A 22,317-nucleotide genomic window follows, 5' to 3' on the forward strand; every position below is an offset into this window, starting at 1 on the left:
ACTTTTTTATATCAAACTTTTTTTATATCAAACTTTTTTTTATATCAAACTTTTTTTTATATCAAACTTTTTTTATATCAAACTTTTTTTTATATCAAACTTTTTTTATATCAATTTTTTTTAAAGGGGGCGTGGCCACCTGTCAAAAATGCATGGTGACAAATAGTGTACAACCTATACTTCTCCCGCAGCACCAGGGTCGTCGGAGCCCAGCCCTCCCCACAACAGCCGCACATGCCCGGGAGCCCTCATGTTGCCAAGCGGTGCTTCAGGGGTTCACATTGGGCCTAACACAACACAACTGCCTCAGCAGGGCACTTGAGCAAAACCCCGGAGCTCCGCTTGGAGCACCTAGGGCTCCAGGGTTGGATTTTTAAAAACGCTCCACACCTCCAGACTGGGGCACAGGAGCCACCACAACCAATGCCGCACAGACCCACCGGAGCTCCGCATGGAGCACATGGGCTCCGGTGGGGCATCAATTTTTTAAAAAATAGGCCTCGACCCCCACACCTCCAGGGACACCGATACCACCATCCCATGCCACAGAAGACACCCGGAGCCCCAGCCTGTAACACAGAGGGCCATCACAGGGCATGGGAGCCCCACACCAGTGCCAAGCCCCTGAGGTAAGTACTTAAATAGTTTTTATTATTTGTAAAATTGTTTGGTTTATTTTAGCTGTCTCTGGGGTCTCTAAAGCAGTAGGCATACATTTAATACTGGTTCTAGACACTGTTAAGCCTTACAACTACAACCGTATTCTACAGACCCCTCTCGCGACACTAAGCCGTCTACCCCACACCCATATTAAACATTAATTAAAACAGCCACACACCATGCATTAGACAACCTTTAAAAAAGACACCCTTGTTTATATTAAATACAAGCCCATGTTGATTTGCATTGTTTAAAAACTCCTCATTACAGCCGTGTTTCACAGTCCCCATCATTTATATTAAAGAGCATAACACAGATCCTTAAACATTATTTGAAACAATGTGAGCACCGGCCTACATAGCTAAAAAAAAGAAAACATTTTAAAAAGCAACTCTGTTCACTTAAATGCAACCCCCATACATTAAATAAAATCAGCATACACCAACCTCCCAGCCCCTTATGCATTTACCTTCCTTAAACTGTCGCAGGCAGCGTTAATCTGGACCAAGTTGCTCTGATCCATTATTCCCTTTAAAGTCCTGGGACAGGTCTGTACCACTGCAAATCACCAATACGACCGTCCAGAAGTGTGGCCTCTGTATATGCTTTGTGTTTGCGACCTGTATTTGTAGGGCGTTTATACTTTTGAATGCAGCCTTTGTGGAGGTGGGCTCCTAATGGGTGATAGTGCATTGTTTTTGCTGCTTGATTTCCTGACACCAGCCCTGAGGACATACCTTTGAGGCCCTCTTACGGTCGCTTCACATGGTCCTAAGGGTCATCCTTTTGCGTTCATCTTATCACGGTATCTGTTGCTAATTACATTTCAGGGACTTTAAGTTGCTGGCATTTGTGCTCATTTTGTCCTCGGCCGTAATTATCTTTCATATGCTCTAGGGCGTCTCCTGCGACAGTGTGACTTATCCCCGGGGCCTCTGCTAATCCGTCCCTTCACCTCTTTTTGTGGGGGTCGTGTGCCCTTGCAACTGTGTTAAATTACACTTCATGCCTTAGGAGACTCCTTGTCCACCCTTTTGCAGCTCCATCTGCGCTTAATTACTCTTTACAAACCCTTCCTTTAAAAATGCCCAAGTTCAAGTTCAGAAATTTGTATAGCGCACTACTCACCCATAGGGTCTCAAGGCGCTTGTGGGAGGGGGTGTATTATTTATCGAATAGCCAGGTTTTACGTTCCTTTCTGAAGGAAATGTGGTTCTGTGTGAGGCGGAGGTGAGTGGGGAGAGAGTTCCAGGTCTTGGCCGCCAGGCAGGAGAAGGATCTTCCTCCCATGGTGGATCTGTGGATGCGCGGAACTGCGGCAAGCGCTTGGTTGGAGGATCTTAGTTGGCGGGTGACACAAACCCCATGCTGCACCCCTTGTATTTCCAGGGACTTAAGGCCTGTCACATTTAAGGACACACAGCTTTTTCCGGCCATGCATGTCAACTTTTCCGGACAAACCACTCACTTTTTCCGGTCACTCTGAGGGGGGCGGGGGTCCCTGGGGGGGACCTGTCACTTTTCCGGTCATGAATGGCGATTAATGGTATCAGCTTATACTACTGTAAAGCGCTTTAATGTTTAGCCTGGGGTAGAAAGCTCTATATAATTACAGTTACAATTATCTCTTGCATGGCTCTGCAATGTTTACTTTATTCATGCTCCATGTACAAAAGGTTTAGGCATGTATTATAAAAGTAGCATGATACAAATAAAATACATCTATAATGTTATATTGTATTGGAACGCAGGTCTTTTTAATATGAGTGTGCAAGTACAATTTTACACGTAAAATAATATATATCGCAAAGGAAAGACCAACAGAGGGGCTTGATTGTATGTGATGGAAGGCTTATTTTTTCTATTGGGGAGAGGGTTTGGCCTAACGGCGGTGGACTTGGAACATGGGGACCGGGGTTCGAGTCTCGGCAGCGACGCTGTACATTCTGGGAAATTATTAAATCTCCCCGTACCTGACAGAAAGGAACGCAACCTGCTAGATGAAAACTTCGTTAATAATAATACAACACACACTCGCAATGTGTACGAGCCTAGAAACTTCCAGACTGTGCCGCGTCCGAGATGGGCATGAGGCCAAAAGGGGTTTAACAAATGATTTTTACAACATGTGGACCGAAGCAGCTGGGAATTTGGCGGGAACGGATTAGACTCCTAATATAAAAGGGCAGGTCTCCGGGAACGCTCTCCAGCACAGCTCAGCCTCCGAGAGTGGGAAGGCAACGGCACATCTGCTGATAACCCGTTAACCCCGGTCCACCCCCTCTGCAGTACTTGCACCCGTCCCCCGCCCTGGTGGGATGCGGAGCCCGGCAAACCTGGCACCAGTCCCCCGCCCTGGTGAGAAGCGGAGCCCAGCAACTCTGGCACGCGTCCCCCGCCCTGGTGAGAAGCGGAGCCCAGCAAACCTGGCACGCGTCCCCCGCCCTGGTGAGATGCGGAGCCCGGCAAACCTGGCAACCGTCCCCCGCCCTGGTGCAAAGTGGAGTCCGGCGGTCCTGGCACCCGTCCCCCGCCCTGGTGAGAAGCGGAGTCCGGCAGTCCTGGCACCCGTCCCTCGCCCTGGTGAGATGCGGAGCGTGGCAACCCTGGCACGGGTCCCCCGCCCTGGTGAGATGCGGAGCCCGGCAACCCTGGCACAGGTCCCCCGACCTGGTGAGATGCGGAGCCCGGCAACCCTGGCACAGGTCCCCCGACCTGGTGAGATGCGGAGTCCGTCAGTCCATCCACCCGTCTGCGTCAAACGTTCCAGAGAGCAGCTTTCATTTAATAGCATGGCCGAAAATCGGGAACCGATGGGCACACATGCCAACATTTCAGAAGAGGTAAGGGGGAGATTAAAAAAAAAAAACTGAATCGGGAGAATGCATCCGTCCTACTGACTTCTGTTACAGCAGAGGCAATTTCAGGCAGGAGACAGCCACAATTAGCCACTTTTCTGCTCTAGAGATCTGGAGTTTCCCGCCTGAATGAGGTCTGTTGACAAATATGGACAGGTAAGACTTGGGTAAACATATTACAGCTTTTGTTTTTTACCATGAACCCAGTGTTTTAAGTGGGGCGGGTCCTGCTGGTACGCAGCATCAGCAGATCTAAAAAGCAGCTGCTGAGACGAGTTCCTATCGGACTCTCCGGTTTTGCCCTCACCCTCAGGGTGAAAAAAATAAATGTTAACTCTGCCGCAGTGCCACCCATCACTGTATATGAGGTAATGTCAGAGAGACGGGTTCCCTCACAGCCTCATCATTTCAAAACTGAAGCATGTACAATGTTCTATACAACGAAGCCAAGGTTGTTTCTTATTTATCTTACACAACTTAGAACCAATGACCAAGCCAATAGTCCAGGCTTGTTGTAGGTGTAATGTTACTTATTGTATTCTATATCTGGGGGCAATGACAGAAGCAGCAAAATACCTGGGGGGTGGGGGGGCACTATGCGCGTATATTTTTAAGCCACGCCCCTTTTTGCATCTGCCCCAGTTGTTTCATTCCATGTAAAGCCCTGCTGGCGCCTCCAGATGCGCGTCTAATTCAGATATTTCTGCTGAAGTACAATGCTCTTCTCACTCGGGCTGCTCTGTAGCGTCACGTGCAAGAGCATGAGGGGTGTTAGGGGGGGATCGAAAATAGCAGGGGCTGCTGTCATTAGTAACTCAAAAGAATGTTATGTTTGTGTCCCTTTTACGGTCGTCCGAATACAGCAAACCCCGATGGGCCTCTCTTTCAAGGTGTAGTTCTGGTTAAGTCTTTTCTGCTGGTGTGAAATGCTGTTTTCAGCCCCTTGGAGCTCTGACACTACTTCCTGCCGGAGCCTCTGATTGGGCAGTTTTGTTGTAGAAAATTCTGCTCTTGTCTTAGATGTGAACACTCAGGGAGTTTAGAATTAACTCTTTCTCCCAGCCTCGTAAACGGAAACATGTATGTGTCTGTGTGTGCATATGTGTCTGTGTGTGTGCGTGCCTGGGCGTGTGTGCGCATCTGTGTATGTGTGCGTGCCTATGTGTGGTTGCCTGTGTATGTGAATGCATCTGTGTGTGTGTGCGTGCCTATGTGTGGTTGCCTGTGTATGTGAATGCATCTGTGTGTGTGTGCGCGCATGTGTGTATGAGTGCCTGCCTATGTGTGTCTGTATGTGTGTGCCTGTGTATGTGCGCATCTGTGTGTGTGTGCATCTCTGTGTGTGGGTACGCCTGTGTATGTGTGCGCATCTGTATGGGTGTGCATGCCTGGGTGTGTGTGTGTGCATCTGTGTGTGCGTTCTGGGCGTATGTGCGCATCTGTGTGTGTGTGTGCATCTGTGTCTGGGTGTGTGTGCATCTGTCTGTGTGCACGCCTGTGTGTGCGTGCTTATGTCTGCGCGCGCCTAAGTGTGTACCTGTGTATGTGTGCGCCTGTGTATGTGTGTGCCTGGCGTGTGTGCGCATCTTTGTGTGCATCTGCGTGTGTGTGCGTACCTGGTCGTATGTGCGCATCTGTGTGTGTGTGTGCATCTGTGTTTGTGTGCGCGCCTATGTGTGCACGCCTATGTGTGTGCGCCTGTGTATGTGTGTGTGCATGTGTATGTGCGCATCTGTGTGTGTGCATGCCTGGGCGTGTATGCGCATCTGTGTGTGTGTGTGCGTACCTGGGCATATGTGCGCATCTGTGTGTGTGTGCCCATGCCTGGGTGTGTGCATATCTGTGTATGTGTGTATGCCTATGTGTGTATGTATGTGTGCGCCTGTGTATGCATCTGTGTATGTGTGCGTGCCTGGGCGTGTGTGCGCATCTGTGTGTGTGTGCGTGCCTGGGCGTGTGTGCATCTCTGTGTGCCTGATTGTGTGTGCGCATCTGTGTGTGTGCATATGTGTGTGTGTGCACGCGTGCCTGGGTGTGTGTGCGCATATGTGTATGTGTGCCTGTGTTTGCTTGCCTGTGTGTATGTGTAGGTGTGCGTGTGTGTGCGCGTGCCTGGGCGTTTGTGCGCATCTCTGTGTGTGCATCTGTGCGTGTTTGCCTGTGTATGTGAAAGCATTTGTGTGTGTACGTGCCTGTGTGTGTGTGCCTGTGGGTGTGTGTGCGTGCATGTCCAGGGCAATGCAATCCTTCCCTTCTGTCAAGATTAACATAATAAGCATCTGCAATGCAAAAGGTCTCGCATTAGGAAAGTTTGAGCTACTGGTATTGTAAATGACAAGTTTTTTTATTTATGTGTTGGTTTTGAAAATAGCGAAATGAATAGCTTTGTCATTTACAATGCCAATATTTTAACTTTCGCAAATGTGACACCTATAGCATTTGTAATGCAATATGTGTTGAATTTTCGTGACTTAGATGTATTGATATAACAAATAAAAATGGCTTTGAATTTTTTAAATGATTAATACTTAAAAAAGTTATTATTTTATAATGGCAATAGCTTTTGTAAATAACTTTTGTGAAGATTATGTTCATTGTATTTTATTGTGATGAAAATCCAAGAACAGAAGTGAAATATTAACATCTTTTTGTGACATTTGTAATAAAGCTTGAAACATTGAGAGAACATATTTGAACCAGTTGTTGTTGAATGGTTGCGCAGATTGATGCTGTGGTGGTGCGGAGTGATGCTGTGGTGATGCGATAGATAGAGTGAGTGCGACAGACAGATAGAGTGAGTGCAATAGATAGATAGAGGGAGGGCGATAGATAGATAGAGGGAGGGCGATCAATAGATAGAGTGATTGCGATATATAGAGTCAGTGCGATAGATAGACAGAGCAGGGTGATAGATAGATAGATAGACAGATAGATAGATAAAGTGTTGCATTGAGTAGAATGTAAGTATGAGGTGTGTAATTATATGGCACTGAGTGGTATTATGTGGAGTGTATTTACGTTGCATTGAGAAGTGTAATTTTGCGGCGTGTTATTATGTGGCACTGAGTGGTATTTGGAGCGTATGTTGCATTGAGTTCTGTGTAATTATGTGGCGTGTAATTATGTGGCACTGAGTGGTATTTGGAGCGTATGCTGCATTGAGTGCAGTGTAATTATGTTGCATATAACTATGTGGCACTGAGCGGTATTTGGAGTGTATGTTGCATTGAGTGCAGTGTAATTATGTTATGTGTAATTATGTGGCACTGAGTGGTATTTGAGTGTATGTTGCATTGAGTGCAGTGTAATTATATTGAGTGTAATTATGTGGCACTGAGTGGTATTTGGAGTGTATGTTGCATTGAGTGCAGTGTAATTATGTGGCGTGTAATTATGTGGCACTGAGTGGTATTTGGAGTGTATGTTGCATTGAGTGCAGTGTAATTATTTGGCGTGTAATTATGTGGTACTGAGTGGTATTTGGAGTGTATGTTCCATTGCAGAGTGTGTGAGGGTGCAGAGGGTGAGGGTGCAGAGTGTGAGGGTGCAGTGTGTGTGAGGGTGCAGTGTGTGTGAGGGTGCAGTGTGTGTGAGGGTGCATTGTGTGTGAGGGTGCAGTGTGTGAGGGTGCAGTGTGTGAGGGTGCAGTGTGTGAGGGTGCAGGGTGTGAGGATGCAGTGTGTGTGAGGGTGCAGATTAGGGTATGCTGTAGGAGTATGAATGTTCACGGGTGAGATTGCAATGCTTATGTACAGTAGTGGTGGTGTTTGGTACAGCATGATGTTGGAAGCCCGATGCAGTCCAGGTATGCTATAGCAGAGGGGTGCAAACATGGATTGAGACAATGTGTGGTAAGCCTTGGGTTGGATGGTATGTGCATCCAGAAAAGTCAGGCACGGTTCCCTTGGAGATTTGTCAAGGGCTCCAATGTGCCGCCCTTCACTGGGTGCTTGGAACTGGGTTGTTCCTGCATCAGGAACCTGACCAGCCTGTTGATAGTGGAAGGATGGAGTGCACATGAACGGGCACACTGCAGAGACATCTGTGCAACACACAAGCTGAAGATTTGGAACAGGCGGTCACATCTGAAAGGCTGGTAGAGCATAGGAACAACAAGCCACAAGCCTGGCATGTTAGTCACTCTTCCCTAGCCCAGGTATTCTTTGGGTAGAATTAGTCAGCTGGGAAGCTTTGACTCTCCCCATGCTAGCCGGCCTCTGGCTGTCAGTGTAGTAACTGGACTCTGTGGCGGTGATGAAAATCGAAGACCCAGTAGCAGACCAGGTGACTACACCCGCTGCCTTACCGGTATTCGCTGAGCGCTTGTGTGTGTATTTGTGTGGGGTAATGTGAGGGAGGCATCCATTCCGAATTTTAGTTTAGTAGTCTGATTGCAATAACTGGGGGCACGTCTAAAATACTGGGGGCACGTCTAAAAAGAAGTTAGCTCAACCTTCCTCTCTAACATTATAGACATCTTTAGGTCGGCGCCAACAGAAGCCACCTAAAAACACAAAGCCGGTATTTGAAACAGACAGCAAGCAGGTGGGGAGCGGTGAGCAAGATGCTGTCTACTGAACAAGTGATTACAAGAGCGGTAATAAGAGGCGAACCATCAGCAACCCCCGGGCACCCAGGCACGCAGGGGTATTTCTAGGAATGAAGCACTGCGCGGAAATGTAAATCTGAACCTTTGTCTCCACTTGGAAGCAATTTAGTGAGAGAGCGACTGCAGAATTCACTCCTCCAATGACCTCATGCTGTCCATTCACTTTGCCCCTTTCTGCATCCCCCTTCACTCACCAAGCCAACTAAAAACCACGCGTGTCTTCCTCACCAGACCAGAGCGATTCTACAATCTTAAACTTAAATCAAGTGAAGCCAACTAAACCTGGTTTGAAAACTTTTAAATGTTGTGCCTCCTCATAGACAAGAACAATAAACAAGCACAAAATCACTGTTGCAGGCGGGGGAGAAACCAGGAAGTCAGGCATCCTTGCCCGTGACATGGGCGGGGCCTGTGACACGGCCGGAAAAGGCCGGTGTTGCTCGTTGATGCGAGGCTCCCATGAGGGAGGGAGAGCCCCGCAGTAGCGGTGGAAATCCAGAGAAGTCCAGGGTCCCAGGAGGGGGCCCGGGTGAAGTGGAGAGGCGGGGTGTGTTTCGCTGTCGCATTGCCCAGTAGCCCGGTGAGTGGGGCGTGCCAGTGCACTGACACGTCTTGGGCATGGAAAGTGAAAGTGCCTTGCCTCTCAAGGGGGACAGGAGATGCGCACGGTGCGCGCGTCAACATTCCCAGTCCGTCCTGCAGCCTGCCCGTGCCCCAGTCCGGCCTGCAGCCTGCGCGTGCCCATCTCCTATCTCCCTTGAAAGCCTGTGAAAGCATAGTTGGTGACTATAGGACTCGCTGGCGACTGCGCTTCACGCTGCATCGCCAGGTGCGAGAACTAAAAATGAATGTTATGTTTGTACCATATGTGCCGTTGTCAGAATGAAATGACTGCTGATGTGGCCAGGCCTCGCCTCCACATGGGGCTGTGATCAGGTCTTTCCCGCCAGCCTGAAGTGTGCTTTCAGTCAGGCGGGGCTCAGTGTCGTGGTCCCTGTGAGGGGTGAGCTTGTGGCCTGACATTTTGTTATTTCGAAGCATGTTCCCCTGCTCAGAAATGTGAGCACACGTGTTTCGAGTTAACTCTTGTCTGACTCCCCACCCCCCACCCCCTAGACGGAAACGCACGCCCAGGCGTCCTTCGGGCCGGGCCTGAGCCCGGCGGTGTTGAATGTGTGCGGTGTTATCGAGGAGTCTCCCCATCTCATGTAAAATCAGTAAAGCGGGCTGCAGTAGTGTTGGGGTGCAGAGTGGAAGAACTTTGAGTTAGAAGTTTTAGGTCATTCACAGAAATATTCACAGAAATATTCACAGAAATATTCCTTTCTATCCCCCTCTAATCCCCCTCTCTTGGGAAAGGGATTTTGGGGAGAAAGCAAGAGAGATCTGTGTCTGTCTCAGAGTGTCTCTTGCAGGCTGTGATCTGTTTTCAATGGCCTCTCTGTGGGGAGGGGGGAGAGATCTGTGTCTGTCTCAGAGTGTCTCTTGCAGGCTGTGATCTGTTTTCAATGGCCTCTCTGTGGGTAGGGGGGAGAGATCTGTGTCTGTCTCAGAGTGTCTCTTATCGGCTGTGATCTTTTTTCAATAGGGTGACCAACCGTCCGTAAATTTCACGGACAGTCTGTAATTTCGGCCGTCTGTCCGTTGTCCGTGAAGGATTTTTTAACGGACGCCATTTGTCCGTAATTTTCACCGGGCACCGGTCGCACCACCCTAAAGCCGGTACAGCTTCCACCCACGTTCCTTTTTGACTCCGATGCTGTACCAAAGCTCAGACCCCCAGCAGCATTGGAGAGGCACAGCGGGAGGGCAACCCTCACACCTCCAGCCCTGGATGAGCTGTTAAGAGGTGCTCGAAGGTGACTGAGAGGGAGGGGCTGCAGCTTCAGATGTCTCTGCAATTTCACACATTCACTTTCTGCCCAGGGCCCCAAACATCCTAGAACCGGCCCTGATTACACCGAGGCAGCAGGTGGTTCTCTTCACAGAGCTTAATTACTGTCTCTAAATTGTAAGCAAACCTCGGTTCTTCAACATGCAGTCTATAATGTAATAAAATAAAGAGAAAAGGCACAATCGCACCCACACTGACTAACAAAGTAAGTAGGACAATCAGTTCAATCCGTTCTCTTGGAGTATCTCCTTTAAGTACTGTACATCACAGTGGGGGGAGGGGGCAAAACTAACATTTTGGAAAGAGCCTGTCTTCTCGTTGTCAAGTCCAGGAGGGGGTGAGGAGCCCTACCCCACCCTGGAAGAGACCAAGATGATACTAGAATACTGCATGCCCACCCCTGTGGATCCTGTTCCCCCTTCTGTGATGGCTCCTGTCCCCCATGTGGTGGATCCTGTCTCTGCCCTGGGTGGCTTCTGTCTCAGTCCTGGAATGGCTCCTGCAGTGAGGGTGAAGTTCTTGATGGGCCTCTTCTCAAAAAGGCTCAGCTCAAAATTAATATGAAAAGGTGGGCGAGTGAGTAAATGAAGGAATGGCTGGATGAATTAGTGAAATGGTGAATGGATGAATGAAAAATTAAATAGATGGATAATGAGAGAGGATGGATGGATTGAGGAGTGAGTGGAAGGATGGATGAGAGAAAAGGTAAATAGCTGGATGTTTTGGTGGACGGGTAGGTGGATGGGTAAATGGGTGGATGGATGAGTTAAATGATGGATGAGTGAAAAGGTGGATGATGAGTGAGTGAGTGGGCGAGTGGGTGGATGGATGAGTGAAATGATTGATGGATTGATTAATTGATAAGTGCATGGGTGAATGAATGGACGTATGAGTGAAAGGGTGGAGGTAAGGATGGATGAGTGAGTGAAAGGGAGGGTAGATTGACAAAAGGATGAATAGATGAGTGAAGGAGTGAAAGGATAGATGAATGAGAGAAAGGATGGATGAGTGATAGGGTCAATGGATGGATTCATGAGTGGATGAGTAGATGGATGGGTGGGTGGATGGCTGGAAGGAAGGATGACTAAGTGAAAGGGTCGATGGAGAGAGAAAAGGAGGATGGATAGAAGGATGAGTGACTGGGTGGATGGATGAGTAAGTGAAAGAATGGCTGGATGGGTAAAAGGGTAAATGGCTGGATGGATGAGTGAATGGATGGATGAGGAGAAGAATAGGGGATGGATAAGTGTACAGATGAATAGGGTGAAAGGGTGGATGGATGGATGCATGAAAGGATGGATGAAGGGATGGATGAGTAAAATGATAGATACATGATGGCAAATGGTTGAATATGTTTGGATATGGCGGGGCTTACTTATATACGATTGTGCGACCTCCTCTGATGTGTCTGTAAAACTTACCTATTGTCCTGAATTTTGACCCTTTTTACTGAATTTTTACACTCACCGTCCTGAATTTGCACCAATGCCACTTGGTCAACCAAGTTTTCAATGGCCTCTCTGGGGAGGAGGGGGAGAGAGATGTGTCCGTCTCCGAGTGTCTCTTGCAGGCTGTAATCTTTGCTCTGCTCACATGCTAAACATGCCCAGGCATCTCCCTCTTACATGAAGGCACTTTTTGCGAACACATTTCTCTTTACATAACCTAAATGCCCTGCTAGCCTAACACAGCCTTTAATACTGTCTCACGATCTGACACACACCCTGTGCCACACCCCCACACAGCTCAGCTCCGGTTAGGGTTGCCACACATACATCATGTCCCGAAACTTTTTGCACACAAGCTGTCACTTTTAAGGACAAAAACTTCCTGTCACTTTTAAGGACAAGCGTTTCATGGACCTCCCATTGCCACCCTTGGGGGTGGGGGATTTGAGGACGGCCGGCACATTCACAGCTCAGCATGCCTAAACACCATCTGTCACAGCACTGCCGTCACAGTTTTAAAACATGCCCAGGAAGACACTTTTGCACACACCCCTAGGAACACAATCCTTTTCCATAAATGACTCTGCTCACCTAACAAAGCCTTTAACCCCTGCTCACACTCTGACACAAACCATGAGCCACACCGCACAGCTCATCTCCTGGTAGGGCTGCCACACACTCATCATGTCCCCAAACTTTTTGGGCACCAGCTGTCACTTTTGGTGACACACAGACCTGTCACTTTTGGGGACACGCATGATAAGTAAAGGTATCCTGACTTTCTACTAGCATTAACAATTACATTAAACACTGACCTTGGGTTCTGTTGTAGCATGCTACTGGCAGTAAAGCGCTTTAATACTTAGCCTGGGGTAGAAAGCGCTATATAAATACAGTTACAATTACCACTTGCATGGCTCTGCAATGTCTATTTTATGCGTGTTTTGTGATGCAATGTCTACTTTATTCATGCTTCATGTACAAAACATTTAAGCTTGTATTATAAAAGTAGCTTAATACAAATAAAATGCATTTATAATGTTATATTGTAATGGAATGCAGGTCTTTTTAATTTGATTACGCATGTACAATTTTAAATGTGAGCTAATATACCGTAAACGAAACCAGAACAAAGGGGCTTGATTGTATATGGTGGAAAGCGTTAAATTCTTCTACTGGGGAGAGGAGTTGGCCTAACTGCTAGGGCGGTGGACTTCCAATACGGGGAACTGGGTTCGAGACTGAACATCCTGTGATTCTGGCAGGGATTTAAGTGGGCCGGGTCGCACCGGGTCTGAGCACCAGCTGTTTTTTTAAGGAGGCCCCGAACGGGTCTCTATCAGGCTCTGTTTTGTGCCCTGGCACAGGCGGTCCATTTTTTTTCCCGAGCGTTATAGGGGAAGGGAAGTCCTTTAAAGAGAGTCATTTTCTCTCTATATTTCTCTTCTCTTTTCGGAACTCAGGAGCAGCAACATTGTCGTGGTGTCACCAGGGCTTTATGTGGAAATGGAGGGTCCTCCTTTTACCCTATAGTATGGGAGGCCTGGGAGCACCGGATTTTTAGCTCTGTTACAGGGTGGCGCAGTTCGCACATTTACATACCTGGATACATGGGGAAGCGTGTACCATTTCTGCGTCTAGAGACGCTGTTTGCTGCTCCACAAGCACCATCGGCGACAATTTTTGAGAAGGCGGACCGCAAGACTGGCCTTCTCGACTCAATGAACGCTACTAGACATGCGTGGCACTGCTTACTACGGCAGCAAGCAGGAGCATTACTATATATGCTGATTATGCACAGTGGCGTCACTAGGGTTGGTGCCACCCAGTGCGGGTAACTCATGGTGTCACCCCCTCATGACTTACCCCATGAATCCATGATGGACCTCCTCTAGGAGATGTATGGCCATCTCTTCTTAGAGAACGTCCCTGCCCTTGTCATCAACTGAACAGAGATTTCAATGGGGAATAATGCACTGTTCTGCTCGACTGCACTTTTATTGGGGCATGACCAGCAATTCTCAGCAGCTCTACGGAGCTTTCAATTGACACTTCTCTGCAGCTCTACTGCACCTTATTTGGGACAGTGTCCAGCATGTCTAAAGGATACGCTTCCTCTGCCAGCAGCTGCAAGGAGTCCGGGTTGACCGTAACCGAGCCGCTGCTCACAAAGTACTTGGAAGCAACCCCTTCATCACTGAACACGGTAACGACACCAGGGGCCAGGACCTGGAGGGTTGGGACATGAGCAGGGAGGATACCAAAGGATCCGGTCATGGTGGGGACATCCACTTGCTTCACACTTGCACCATTAAAGAAGACCTCCGCCGGGGAACAGAAGGTGAAGCTCATGGGCTGTGGGCCCCCGGGGGGCCGCATCTGCCGCCAGCGCTCGCCGGGCCTGGCAGAGGGGGGCGCGGAGCCGGAGCAGGCGGCGGACGACTGACAGCTGCATGGCGGACACGGGAAGACTGGCACCGGAAGCCAGAAAGACAGAAGCTGTCTGGGTCAAGGCACAGAACCCGCCGTCTCCGCAAGGCAGTGAACCTCGCTCGCTTGTAACACGATATTTAATGCCAACTGTGCACAAACACTTCCTGCTCTGGGGAGTAATAGCTGCAAATCCTTCCCCTAATACTAATTGTTAAAATGTCGACATAGATAACTTCCAATCCCAGCTTCCCCAGACCGGCGTTGTGTGATCCGAGGATTCTTAAAAGCACCAGTTCAAAATCAATCGCAGTTCACAAACTCGGAGCCACTTCTACGCACGAAAGCAAAACGAGGTTAGAAACACGCGGAGTCTGTAAATGGAGGTGTTTTTCTTCCACTTCTACAAGAATGGTGACGTCTAAGTGCATGATGCCATTAAAGAACAAGGGGACATAGGTTAAAATCCTGGCTCCGCTGTAGACAAAAATGTGTGATCCAAGGAAAACGTCGATCTTATTGTGGCGCAGTTAGTGAAAACTGGGAGCGTTTAGAAACAGGTTTAAGGACGAGCGCTATAAAAACGGGGACATTCTGTTCAGCTTAGAAATGCATTCCCTCAATATCGCATGGTGTTCTAGTCAGTCCAACTCGTTGGGTTAATGCGCCCACCGCTGAAATCTGTATGCAAATAAAGTTTTTGAATCCCGGAGCCACGTCACGTTAGTGACATTTCGAACGTCGTCAACGTCGTAGCCTAATTGGACAATAATCATCACATGGGGGTGTCACCCCATGTGATGGTGTCACCTGGTGCGGTCCGCACCCCTCCGCACCCCCTAGTGACGCCACTGATTATGCATATAGAGTGGGCTCGATGGCTGGCTCCACGCAGGGATAGGGAGTCATTAAAGCTCTGCATGAGCTGAATATTAAGATCGCTGGAGATTTTTTCCAAGTCCAAAGTCCTGGGAACAGGTAGAGGAGGGGGCAGAGGTGACCACGCAGCTACAGCGATTCCAGTTTTATCGGGTGCAGCGTGCAATGCTGGAGCAGTTCGGAGAGGATATGCAGTAGCCTTCAGAAATCCCCGAATTAGCATACGTCATTAAATCAAACTCCCCTCCTAAGATAGTCACTAACATCTATAGAATAGCTATGACGCACAGGGCACATGAGTGCACAACAGCACGCCTGGCCTGGCAAAGGGACTTCCAGATAATAATAGATGACAAGATGTGGCAGTATTGTTGCTCGAACACAAAGCGAATCTCACTACATGGGAAGCACAGGCTTTTACATTTTACATTTCTTACCCTCGCAGACTGTGCTGACTCTGCCCCTCCTGATTCGGAAACTGACCAACGCAGTCACCACCAGTCCCTTCTCTCTGTCTTATGATGTCTGCCCTACCAGCATTTACTTCGGACCCTCACACCTCCTCACCCTCACCCACCCTCACACACCCTCTCTCACCCTCACACCCTCACCCCCCTCACAACCCTCTCACCCGCAGGAACTGGCTTGGCAAGGTTAGCCTCAAGCAACAGTGTCAGCTTTCGTCAGGTCATGCAGAAGTCAGCACAAACCCATGCTAAGGTTATGTCCTTAAATACTTGTTCTGCCATGGTGAGAGCCTACTGTAAGGGCAATGCACAAAATGGCTGCTATTTACAAGATGAAACCCAAGGCTTCAAAACAGAACCTTCAAATACACAGTGAATCCATTGGTGTAACATGATGAAAACACTCCTACATACTGCATTCGTCATTTGCGGTTCGCTGATACCAAATTCATAACAGAAAAATGATATTTTAAAACACAGGTTCAGAATTTTCAGAACCACAGGTTCTACCCATTTATGGCATTATTATACCTCTACTTGTACTTTGTACGCTTTTGTATCATACACACATGTCGCTTTATTCCACCTGTTATGAATCGCTTGCTACCACTTGTAATTTGTATGCTCTTGATACATGCACACTTGTCACTATTGCCTTATGCACCGTAACGTTTGCTTTTGTAACATGCTGCCTTGTATTTATTTTTTTCTCCTCGTTTATCACGACGGTTCCTATTGTGAAGCACTCTGCCACCTTCAGGTAAAGTCTGCGCTATATAAAAAGGCCTCAAATTACATTGAGGAATCCCCACACACTTCCCCTCCGGGGCTACGGAGGTAGGAACCGTCCTTCCATCATCGGGACTCCCCTGATGTGACTCGAGGGGTGGGCCCTACCGCAGCAGTCCCGGAGGGGAAAACAACATGCAGCTGCCATCGGGACCCTCGTGGGAGCCTCAAAACCACCGCCGTCCGCCCCAGCCCCCAGAGCCGCACCTTCCACGCACGTGCTCTGTGGGGCTTCATTTTCTTTATGGGTTTAAAAAAAAAAATGGGGACCTTGGCGCCCGAGGCCGTAGTCACTACCCACACCGCCCTCACATCCCCGGAGCTCCACATGAAGCACACGGGCTCCGGGGGCTTGAATTTGTTTTTAAAACCGAGGGCCTCGCACCCCAACACACACCCCCTAGGGCACAGGAGCCGCCACCCCGCCACTTAATCCCCTACGGAGCTCCGTATGGAGCACAGTGGGCTCCAGGGCTTGAATTTTTTTTTAAACGAGGACCTCGAGCCCCGGCAACCCCCACAGCCGTCGCACATGCCCCGGAGCCCGCGTGGAGACATAGCGGGGTCTCTGGGGTTTATTTATTTAATTATTTTTAAATGCCGCAACAGTAGGGCACAGGAGCCCCCCAGAACCTCGCCACATGCCCCGGAGCCCGCATTGAGCACAGTGGGGCTCCGGCTCCTTCAGCTTTAAAAATACGGGCCTAGTGCCCCACCACTACCGCAACGGGGACACAGGAACCACCAACACCGTCTCAAAACCCCCAGAGCTCCGCCTTGAACACCTTGGGCTCTGGGGTTTAATTTTTAAAAACTCTGCCACTATGGGGCACAGGAGCCCGCCAACCAGCCTCAACACCCCGGAGCCCCCGGCATGGAGCACCACGGGGCTCCGAGGGTTTCATTTTTAAAAACTGTGCGACAATGGGGCACAGGAGCCCGTCAACCAGCCTCGACACCCCGGAGCCCCGGCATGGAGCACCATGGGCTCAGGGAGCATTTTTTTTTTTAAATGTGGCCTCGCGCCCCACCACGGACCCCCGAGGGCCACGCTGCCCCATGGCCACAGGAGGCCCCACCACCACGCCGCAAGCCCCCGGAGCAACGCATGGAGCCCACCAGGCTCCGGAAGCATTAACATTTTATTTTTTGGGAAAACGAGGCCTCATGCCCCACAAGGACCCGAAGGGCCCCAGCACTGGCCAGGGTGCTCAGGAGCCACCGGCAATACCACACGCCAGGACCTCGGCTACTCTGTGAAACCCTACAACTCACCAGCGCCTATGCAGAGCCCCCGGACCCTGATGGTGAGTACCAACATGTGTTATTTAATTTGTTTGTAAAACCATGCTTGTATGTGTATGGCATTAATATCACATATGGGGCAGGTTTCTATACCCTGTTAAAGACGTTAGCTATTCTAGCGATTCACTCTTAAACGCCCACCTAAAGCACACCACCCCTGTGTTTAAAAATAAAAGACAGTATTGTCCACCTTACCCTTACTTGAAACAGCGTAAGCCATACATAGCGTTAAACACTCTTTTAAAAAATACAACACTGATCACGTTAAATACACTCCCTCTTTTTACCGTCAACATTACCCTTAAACAACATAGCCCCCAAACCCATACTTAATTGCAACACTTTGAACACCTTCCTATACAGCTCTAAAACCCTTTAAAAATACAACTTTGTTCACTTAAATACATTCCCCAATACATAAAATATCCCTTAAGCACCCACCACCAACCCGTCCCTTATTTATTTGCCTCCCATAATTTGTCGCATGCAGCGTCGATCTGTGACAAGTTGCTCTGAGCCATTGGAGCCTTTAATCTTCAGGAGTGGTGTGTATGTGCAGCAGGACAATTGTTCCAAAGTGCTTTGAATGGCTGATTCGGTGGGACACCCTGAAGTATACTTTTTATACATGTACGGACCTGTTAATTGGAGGAGCGCCCCCCTTTACTGATAGGGAGTGCTTAGAAACTTGCAGTACCGGTCATTAAGGGTAATAGAACATTGTAGTGCTGATCATTATTGGCGACCGTTTTCTGACCATTGGATTGATTTGCTAGCTGGCGTTTTAAACTTTGACATCCATTAATTAAACCTACGGCCTGCTGTGGGATGAGCTCAGACAGAAGTTTTAGGGGTCTGGCATACTGATTGGAAGGGCACCATCCATTCCGGCTGAGATTGTTTAGAATGTTTTCCGCCCACCGCCTTCTTTTTGTTATGAGGTATCTTGTCCTGTTGACTGATTAAAACTGCTCCTTGGGTAATTAAACCTCCGGCCTGAGGCCTGATTTTGGGATGGGCTCCGACTGAAGCTTTTAGGGAAATGTTCTATGAACATGTGAGGATCATTATTGCGTCCATTTCTGACCAGTGCATTGTTTTTTGCTCAAGACACACTTCAGCAATTGACATTTGTTAATTAAGCCAACAGGCATGGCCATCTAATCACCTATGTTAAGGACTCGTGCTCCTGGGCAAGATGGCCTGCTGTTTTATAAACAAGCCTATACAAATTAAGGCTTGGGCTAAGCTTGGGACTTGCTGATTAGTTTTTCCTGTTCTCAATGGCGCTCTGCCGGGGTAGATGGCCTTTTGTTCAGATGCTTTCATGCTGTGACTTGTGACTTTTGTTCCTGCATTTTTGCATTGGGGGTTGTGAGTCTAATGGTTAGTTTTTCTGGCCCCAGCTACGGCAGGGCCGCATTTCAAATTGTAACATGCTTCTAAAGAAAGACCCTTTTAAAAAAACCTCTGCACCGTAAACCATTGTGTTAGACAGCTTTGATGCCCCTAGTCTGGGGATATGGGTATGCTTGCGTAGACACCAACTGTCACAGCCCTGCAGCTCGTGTTTTTAAACCGACCCTTACATTTCTCTCATACATGAATGCACCATAAATGACCTGATAAGCAAGCACAGGCTTCACCATGCGCTCGGCGCTCACACGCGGACACAAAACACAGGGCCACACCCTTGTATTTCCAAGGACTTGAGGCCTGTCACATTTAAGGACACGCAGATGGCATCTTTTTTTTCCGGCCATGCATGTCACTTTTACGGACAAACCACTCACTTTTCCGGTCACAGTGTCGGGGCGGGGGTCCCTGGAGGGGGTGGGGACCTGTCACTTTTCCGGGCATGAATGGGGATTAAGGGTATCAGCTTTTACTACTTGTGCACACCCACCTAAAAATAATTTTTTTTCAATGGCAAGGCTGGCGAGCCAAGCTGGTGGGCCAATTCGTAACTTTGTCAATGTTTTTTCTTGCAATTTTGCATCGTTTTAGGTCTCTTCTACAGACAGATATTAGCTGTCTGGTTTCTAGGATCATTTGTGGACAATATCAATACATAGGGCAGACTTAAGGCTAGCCCACTGCTTAACATTGGTTGGTTTTCTTGTCAGTCTAATTTGCTTGTGTCTGATGATTTCCTTCCTCTTGTTGTGTTCATCTTTCCCCTGGAGCACAGCTTCTTTGACAAGGTTTTTGATTGGGTGGCGTGAGTCCTTCCAAGGCTCTACACCAAGGACCCACTTTTTATGTCGAGCATTCGAGACCTCTTCTATATACTTTAGTATATACTTATATACTTTAGTATATACTTATATGCAGGGCTTTAAGTGGGATGAAAAAACGGGGGGTGTCTCAAAGGGGCGTGGCCAGAGTAATTAGGGGCGTGGCTTTAAAACACACTAAAAATCTGTGTGTAGCATATTGTGCCGCCGACTTGTATTTTGGTGTTTCTGTCATTGCATCCAGATATGTGATACAACAAGTGACATCATACCTACAACAAGTAAGGACTATTGGCTTTGTCAATGGTTATTAGTTGCATAAGATAAGCTTCATCTAATGCTTGTTACATATAATATTGAAAAAGATTCCAATTAAAGCCCTGGTGACCCTACCACAATGTTGCTGCTCTTGCGTTTTAGAAAGAGAAGGGAAATCCAGAAAGAAAATGACTCTTTAAGGATTTCCCTTCCCCCATAACGCTCACCTGGCCTGACGTCATGCCATAACTTCTCCACTAGTGAGAAGTGAGCAGTGTGGGCAGTGCACATCGACATGCCTACTGTCTCGAAACGGGTCTCTATAGGGCTGTTTTGCGCCCTGGCACTTTTTTCCGGACTGAAGTGACAGCAAACTGCTGTCACTGCAGTTCGGAAAAAAACGGCCAGCCTGTGCAAGGGCTCAAAACAGAGCCCGATAGAGACCCTTTTCGAGCCCTCCTTAAAAAAACTGCTGGTGCTCAGACCCCTTGAGACCCGGCCCACTTAAAGCCCTGCTTATATGTATGTTCTTTGTGGGCTCTGGAGTTCATCCCTAGAACTAGTCGGCTTCCGCTTAGGGACTTTTTTTTCTATTCAGCTGCATCTATTTAACTGTCTTGATAGAAAACAACCAGCAGAAGTCAGGAAAATACCAGAATTGCTTTCTGCTGAGGGACTTATTTTTTTATTTTTTTCTGGCAACTGTCTTTATTTAACTTTCTTGATAGAAAACGACCAGCAGAGGTCAGTAAAATACCAGAATCACTTTAGCATTCTCTAGATTACAGTCCATAGAAATTGTCATCCACGAGCACCCATAGACAATAATATTTGTTTCAAATCTTGTATTTTCAGTGATATGACCATCAAAGTCTCTGATTTTATATTGAAAACAGAGCTTTGGACTATACTATTTCCTGCTGAAAAACAATATTTCTCTCCATGTGTTCCCATACCTGGCGTGTCACGCAGTTTGGTGCTTACTTTCCTTCCATGTTAAAGAACAATCGATGTTTCTGCCCCCAGGCTAATATGCTGCAAAGCTAAATACATATAAGGTACCAAAGGCGAGACCGATTGCATTGCAAATGCTTGCTGTTTCTGTCTCTGTGTCTGCCTCAGAGTGTCTCTCGCTGCTCCTTTAGTGAACATTGTGGCTGCTATGTCTTTTTGAAGGCCCAACGCTGTCTCTTATTGTCTCCGCCTCAGAGTTTCTCTTGCCTTTCCCTAAGTGGGCATTACAGCATCTCTTTATTTCTGAGGTCTTAGTCTGTGTCTTTTTATGTATGGTTCTGTGTCTGCCACACCGTGTCACCCCCCTCAGTGATGACACCCGGGGCGGTGTGGACCCACCATACCCCCCTTCCTACACCACTCTTTTATCGAAATATATGCTTAACCCTGTTTATCGATGTCGCTTCAAAACTTTGCCGCACATGGATTGCAGTGCCCCTTGTAATTTGTGGCCCTATGTCTTTCTTGCTGCCCTCAGGATTGTAGGCGTGGCTGCAGCATGCCTGGAGGCAGAAAAAGTGGCAACGGTCACACAGGGGAGAGACCGCATGGAAACTGCCCACCATTAGGCTTCCAAGGAGGACAGACGCCATTTTACCTGGTGATTCCAAAATACCGCCATAACAAGCGTCACGGGTAAGTGTTCAATAGTCAAGTCAAGTCAAGTCAGAAATTTATATAGCGCGCTACATACCCAGAGGGTCTCAAGGCGCTTGAGGAAGGGATGGGAATTACTTGTCAAATATCCAGTTTTTAAGTTGCTTTCTGAAAGCTAGGTGGTTCTGAGTGAGACGAAGGTGAGTGGGGAGTGAGTTCCAGGTTTTAGCTGCGAGGTAGGAGAAGGATCTACCTCCCATGGTGGTTTTATTGATGCGAGGAATGGTAGCAAGGGCTTGGTTGGAAGATCGTAGCTGGCGAGGGGGGGTGTAGAAGGAGAGTCGTGTGTTGAGGCATTCGGGTCCAAGTTCGTAGAGTGCTTTGTGAGCGTGGGTTAGGAGGCGGAATGTTATCCTCTTATTGACGGGGAGCCAGTGGAGGTTTTTCAGGTGACCGGAGATATGGTCTTTACGCGGGATGTCTAGTATGAGTCTGTCTGATGCATTCTGGATGCGTTGGAGTTTTTTAAGGAGTTTTGCGGGGATACCGGCGTATAGGGTGTTTCCGTAGTCCAGGCGACTTGTAACCAGTGCATGGGTGACTGTTTTTCTGGTTTCGTGGGGATCCAGCGAAATGTTTTTTTGAGCATGCGGAGGATGTTGAAGCATCAAGATGAGACTGCGTTGACTTGTCTGTTCATAGAGAGTGAGGAGTCCAGGATGATGCCTAGGTTCCGTGCGTGGTCCGTCGGGATGGGTGCTTTTCCAAGGGCCGTTGGCCACCAAGAGTCATCCCAGGCGGAGGGGGAGGTGCCTAAGATAAGGACTTCTGTTTTATCTGAGTTCAGTTTCAGACGGCTGTGCTTCATCCAC

At 48.3% G+C, this 22,317-nt stretch overlaps 2 protein-coding genes across 2 annotated transcripts in view; one reads left to right on the plus strand and one right to left on the minus strand.

Moving 5' to 3' along the window:
* Window positions 1–2,968: 2,968 nt before the first annotated feature.
* Window positions 2,969–22,317, plus strand: part of LOC147729574 (uncharacterized) — a 31,816-nt gene continuing 12,467 nt past the window's right edge. Inside the window, exons 1-2 of the mRNA XM_086954010.1 lie at window positions 2,969–3,503; window positions 21,327–21,484. Of these exons, the coding sequence (XP_086810136.1) occupies window positions 2,979–3,503; window positions 21,327–21,484 (683 nt within the window). The 5' untranslated portion in view covers window positions 2,969–2,978. The remainder of the gene's footprint in view (window positions 3,504–21,326; window positions 21,485–22,317) is intronic.
* LOC147729575 (ATP synthase F(1) complex subunit delta, mitochondrial-like) lies at window positions 13,534–13,948 on the minus strand. The gene has a single exon (XM_086958411.1). The coding sequence runs from the start codon at window positions 13,846–13,848 to the stop codon at window positions 13,534–13,536; it is 315 nt and encodes a 104-aa protein (XP_086814537.1). The 5' UTR covers window positions 13,849–13,948.

Source organism: Lissotriton vulgaris, chromosome 2_1 (assembly GCF_964263255.1).
Source record: "Lissotriton vulgaris chromosome 2_1, aLisVul1.2, whole genome shotgun sequence".
NCBI lineage: Eukaryota > Metazoa > Chordata > Amphibia > Caudata > Salamandridae > Lissotriton > Lissotriton vulgaris.